This window comes from Nomascus leucogenys, chromosome 14 (assembly GCF_006542625.1).
Source record: "Nomascus leucogenys isolate Asia chromosome 14, Asia_NLE_v1, whole genome shotgun sequence".
NCBI lineage: Eukaryota > Metazoa > Chordata > Mammalia > Primates > Hylobatidae > Nomascus > Nomascus leucogenys.
The window spans coordinates 75,855,878-75,861,877 of NC_044394.1; the positions used below are offsets into that span (position 1 = coordinate 75,855,878).

The window sequence follows — 6,000 nt, forward strand, 5'->3', positions numbered from 1 at the left end:
TAATAACAATGATAACTAACAATTACTGGGTACTTATGTGACCAACCCAGTTCTATGTGCAGTAGATGTATTGCCTTATCAATCCTATATTTCTACATCAATCCTATTTGTACCTCAATCCTACAAACAGAAAGTATTATTATTGCTGTTCTACAGATGACAAAACTGAATCACAGAGAAAGAATTTAAGAAATTTAGTCAAGGTCACACAGCTGGTCAGTAGAGGAACAAGGGTCTGAAAGCCTGACTCAGGCAGTCTGGGTGTAATCGACCTTCTTCCTTAATTACCATATAGTTGTACTGTGGCTATCATGGATTAAGAAAACATATAATGACCAAACATACAAAGAAGACTACTGTAAACTCAGTAATACTTAAACAGTACATTATAAAATGAAGTGACATTTGTGCACATCACTCTAGCTTCACACATTGTAACTAAAGAACAAAATGATACTGTGTGACATGCATATGGATTTAAAGACCCCTTGTAATAACTCTCTGGGAGTCCCTCAGTAGTCCACTGCTCACAAGTGGGGAGCCACTGATGAGAAAATAAGATAATATATAACCAGGCTGGGCGCAGTGGCTCACGCCCGTAATCCCAGCACTTTGGGAGGACGAGGCAGGTGGATCACGAGGTCAGGAAATCGAGACCATCCCGGCTAACGCAGTGAAACCCTGTCTCTACTAAAAATACAAAAAATTAGCCGGGCATGGTGGCGGGTGCCTGTAGTCCCAGCCACTCGGGAGGCTGAGGCAGGAGAATGGCGTGAACCCAGGAGGCGGAGCTTGCAGTGAGCCGAGATTGTGCCACTGCACTCCAGCCTGGGCAACAGAGTGAGACTCTGTCTCAAAATAAACAAATAAATAAATAAAAATAAATATATAACCAAAGGATATTATGCAAAAGCAGTGAAAACAGTATTTCAGAGCTTGGAGATGCAAAAGAAACTTTATAGAAGCTTGGCCTAAGGCGGGGAATGAAAGTGAGGGAATGAAAAAGCATTTGTTAGCATTAAGGGAGTGGAAATAAGAATAAGCAACTCAGGTTTTTATTTGTTTTTTTTTTTTTTAAATGGAGTCTTGCTCTGTTGCCCAGGCTGGAGTACAGTGGCTCAATCTCAGCTCATTGCAACTTCTGCCTCCTGGGTTCAAGCAATCCTCGTGCCTCAGCCTCCTGAGTAGTTGGAATTTCAGGTGTGGGCAATCACGCCCAGCTAAATGTTGTATTTTTAGTACAGACAGGGTTTCACCATGCTGGCCAGGCTGATCTCAAACTCCTGACTTCAAGTGATCCTCCCACCTTGGCCTCCCAAAGTGCTGGGATTACAGGTGTGAGCCACTGCATTTGGCCTGCAACTCAGGTTTTTAAACAGGGAATAAAAACAATATTTTGTTATCTGACAGGATTACATAAGACTAAAAAGAGAAAGAGAACCCAGTGAGGTTCTTATTGAAATAGGTTAAGTATTTGATGTGTTTAACAGAAAGCCATAGAAATGCAGAGAAAAAAGATAAACTGGAACAATATCTTAAGGCTATAATAGGTCTCTGGTGACTGACACATATAGAGAATAAAGGAAATAGAGAAGTTAAAGTGTCTCTAAAGTCAAAAGGTATAAAAAATTGTGGTGCCACTGGTCTAACCAAGGGAAGCAATTTGGTTGAGTTTGATGAGATAAGTGAAATGTGTGAGAGGGAAACACAACTGTGAGATCTGGGTCAGTAGTCATGTCCAGGGATATGGATCTAACTATAGATTATATACTGTACACCTAAAATCACTGAAGTCCTGAGCATGGCCAGGTTTTCTTAGGGGGCTGGGGAAGAGCAGAGAATGAAGATGAAGTAACAACCATAATTAGAAAATATAGGCTGGGCATGGTGGCTCACGCCTGTAATCCCAGCACTTTGGGAGGCTGAGGCAGGCGGATCATGAGGTCAAGAGAGCAAGACCATCTCGGCCAACACGGTAAAATCCCGTCTCTACTTAAAATACAAAAATTAGCTGGGCGTGGTGGCCTGCGCCTGTAGTCCCAGCTACTTGGAAGGCTGAGGCAGGAGAATCGCTTGAACCCGGGAGGCAGAGGTTACAGTGAGCCAAGATCGCACCACTGCACTTCAGCCTGGTGACAGAGCGAGACTCTATCTCAAAAAAAAAAGGAAAAAAAAAGAAAGAAAGAAAAAAGAAAATATGTGGGAAGAGAGTAGAACAATAATTTCAGAACAGAAAGAGACCTAGAAGTCATTAACCCACTCTTTTTACAGTGAATCAGATAGGTAAAAACAACCAAGGCAGAGAGGAAGTAGAACAGGGACAGAAAGCCAGATAGCCTCTAGCAGACTGACAATCCTCATGGAAATTTTATTTCTCTTTAGACATTTCCCAATGTAATAATTACCTTAATAATATCATCAGTTCCTTCAATAACAGGTTTTGATTTGAGTTCTTCAATTTCTTTCTCCAATTCTACACAATTAAAAAATAAAGGACTGCGGTTCAGAAATAAAGAACAAAATTACTGGGAAACTGATAAGTACATTCTCACAAAACCCCCCAAAATCTGCAAATTAGAATATATTTAAGCAGAATAGTATGATTAATCTCTGCACTCATCACTATACTTCAGCATTACATGGCCAATTTTGTTTCCTCCCAACCTGTACTTACTTCCTCCTTCACTGCTTTTCTTATCCATCTGATGATTTTCAAGTATACCCCAGACATATTATTTCACCTTTAAGTACATCTTACTATATAACCTTAAAGCAACAATCGCATATTAAGAATAAACGTTATCATGAACAGACTGGCCAACATGGTGAAACCTCGTCTCTACTAAAAATACAAAAATTAGCCAGGCATGGTGGCAGGCGCCTGCAGTCCCAGTTACTCGGGAGGACTCGGGAGGCTGAGGCAGGAGAAACACTTGAACCCGGGAAGGGGAGGTTGCAGTGAGCCAAGATTGCACCACCGCACTCCAGCCTGGCCAAGAAAAGCGAGACTCTGTCTTAAAAAAAAAAAAAAAAAAAAAAAAAAAAAAAAAAAAAAAAAAAGAGAGAGAGAGAGAGAAAAGAAACGTTAATCTAAGTGTTTCATTAGCAAATGCCTAGATCTCAGGCCTAGAACTTCTTTCCAAATAAATTATTCTTTTCATTGCAAGGTGATCCAAACTTCTAAGACATAATTTTATCTTTTCTAATAGAAAATAAGTCTTAGCTTTTAGGCTAAGTAGTTAATATTTTAAGTCACTGGAAATCCAAGAGCTCATGTACACATACTAAAAAAAAGGATGCTAAGTTCTTTTTCCTTCTGGAATAAAAAGAAAACTGAATAGGGAATCAATCAACTTCAGCAGATAAATATACTTCAGTGTCTATAAATGGAAATCTTTTATTATTTTAATTGAGGAAGCTTTCCATCTCTTTGGGCTTATCTTCTGTCTCTAACATTTCAACTGACTTCTCTTGAAAAAACGCTTTACTCGGAAGAATCTAAAGTCTACATGAAGGAAAAACATACTTAACTTACACAAACTTTAAAAATCCTCCTCCCTGACTTTAACAACTCAAAAGTCACTGCGGTTTAGAGACGTGGGAATAACTTAGAAATCAGAGGTAAATTTTTAGAATGTTAAATAACAGATTCTACTACACTAAGGTGTATTTGGAATCACTGGAAAACAAACAAAAACAAGCCAATGCATTATTTTAAAAACCACCATTTTAAACCACGATTAAAAAGACTGTGATCAAGATGAATATTTTCAACCCAATACCTGTACACTTTGATTTAGCTTTCTGTATTAGCATCATCTGTTTCTTGGCAAACTTGATGAGGTCTTCTTTGGGCAATGTTTCCAGCTGAAAGATGTGGTCATGTTACCAACTTGTTATAACTCATGTTTCTAGCATACCACAAAAAAGAAACAATGTCTGCCAGAAAACAAAAACATTCTACAGAATAAATCTTTATGCCAACCGCATACTTTGTTTCACTTTTTTTTTTTTTTTTTTTGAGACAGAGTCTCGCTCTATTGCCCAGGCCGGAGTGCAATGACACGATCTTGGCTCACTGCAACCTCTGCCTCCCAGGTTCAAGCAATTCTCCTGCCTCAGCCTCCCAAATAGCTGGGATCATAGGCGCCCGCTACCACGCCCGGCTAATTTTTGTATTTTTAGTAGAGATGGGGTTTCACCATGTTGGCCAGGCTGGTCTCAAACTCCTGACCTCAGGTGATCCGCCCGCCTCGGCCTCCCAAAGTGTTGGGATTACAGGCGTGAGCCACCGCGCCCGGCCACATTTTTTAAAATCAGCAAATGCAACGTCAATTCTGTAATTGCTATGTAACTACTAAAAATTAGTTATGCAACTACTATGAAATGTAAAAACCAGGCCATATCCTCTTATAGCTAATGTTACAGGTTAACATTGCTAGCTTTTGATTTCTTTAATTGTAAAATTAGTGGGTTGGAGCTATTGCTACTTAAAATTCCTTGGAGCTGTAAAATTATTTCATCCTATTCAAGGCTGCAAGTCTTTGGTCACAAGAAAATTTAAGCATAATTACAGCAGCAAGATGAACCGGGTAACATTCAGGCTTTAATTAAAAAATTGAGCTTTACCACTTGAGAAAATTGCTTAAGCCTGTGGTCTCAGGTTTCTCATCTGTAAAAGGAGGGTAACAACAGTACCTATCTCATGGTTATCATGAAGCTTAAATGAAGGAACTGAGTGGTTAGGCAAGTGCCTGAAATTTAGCATGCAAACAATAAACCTTAGCAATAAACCACTATCATTTAGAATAACTGAATGTTAAACATTGTACAGGGCCATAAAACTGGACTAAACTCTTTGGCAATGTAGAAACTGGAGCCCACAGATCGATATCCCTTGATTCCTACCCCATGTCACTGCTCCTTCCACTACACCACTATATAAACCTTCTTAGACTGCTTTGTTTAATGTTCGAAAAATAGCAGCATCTCCCAGCAGTGCTAACCAGGAGCAGGAAGTAAACAAAAAGTCTTTCTATATCGGGGTGGGCGGGGAATAAAGAAACAGGAAATGGATGGGTGACTGCGTACACTAAAATTGAGATCCCTTGGAGCGAGGCTATTTAACACAGTGCCCCCCTTCCCCATGCCAAAGTTTTCCAATTCATCACCCTTTCACTCTTCAGGGAGCCCGCTATTCAAGTATTCTCTTCACCTTAGATTTCCCGGTCCCAGGGGTAGCTGGTGAAGCCACCCCATCTTGAACAGGATCCTGCAAAACAAAATCAAACCCAGGTGTCAGAAGAACTCTTTTCCTAATTCCACACGGAACGCGTAGAACTCTTACAGGGAAAAACCTTCTATGGAATCAAGTGGCGGAAAGCCTTGTGAGACAGAGAATGAGGGCGGACGGCGGTCGCTGTGGCAAATCGTATACAAACGGGCTCTACGGGGGCAGGTAACCGCCAGGGATGGAGTTGAGGAAAGATGGGTAGGCGACGGCAGCGCGGGCTTCGGGGCACCGAGAGGGAGACTACCGCGCCCTCCCATCGAGCACACTCTCACATCCCAAATCGCGGCGCGGAAGGCTTGGTGGGAGGCAGTGGGCCCGACCTGACTTACGTCCATCTCCGCCAGCCCGCCGTCGGCCGGCAACCAGCCGCAGCCGCCGCTGCACTTCTGTTTGCGACAGCCTCTGGCGTAGGCTCGACTGCAGGTCAAAGGTCGCGCTCTCCGGGCAGCCCGCCCCCCACGTCTCCATAGCTACAACTCGGCAGCACTTCCGCTTCCGTCTCTGCGTCCGGGAGAAGGTTCCCCGCGCGGCGCTAAGGGCGGAGTTCGTGTAGAAGTTCTATCTGGGGCTCGATCCCTTGGCCTGCGGGTCACGGAGTAGGTGTGGGTCCGGCCACTGCCAGTTATTGGCATGGGAACGCGGGCCGATTACCCCTTGGGGCCTCGGGCCTCGGTTTCCGCGTCTGTAAAATCTTGTGAGAGTGAGGA

At 42.5% G+C, this 6,000-nt stretch overlaps 1 protein-coding gene across 2 annotated transcripts in view; it reads right to left on the minus strand.

Moving 5' to 3' along the window:
* Positions 1–5,782, minus strand: part of GCC2 (GRIP and coiled-coil domain containing 2) — a 62,984-nt gene extending 57,202 nt beyond the window's left edge. Inside the window, exons 1-4 of one of the 2 annotated variants that reach the window (XM_030828197.1) lie at positions 5,623–5,782; positions 5,216–5,272; positions 3,783–3,867; positions 2,406–2,473 (exon numbers count right to left, since the gene is read on the minus strand). In XM_030828197.1, the coding sequence (XP_030684057.1) occupies positions 2,406–2,473; positions 3,783–3,867; positions 5,216–5,272; positions 5,623–5,628 (216 nt within the window). In that variant the 5' untranslated portion in view covers positions 5,629–5,782. Of the gene's footprint in view, positions 1–2,405; positions 2,474–3,782; positions 3,868–5,215; positions 5,273–5,613 lie in introns of both variants that reach the window. The other variant, XM_030828196.1, reaches the window with a different exon arrangement.
* Between the last annotated feature and the right edge of the window lie 218 nt (positions 5,783–6,000).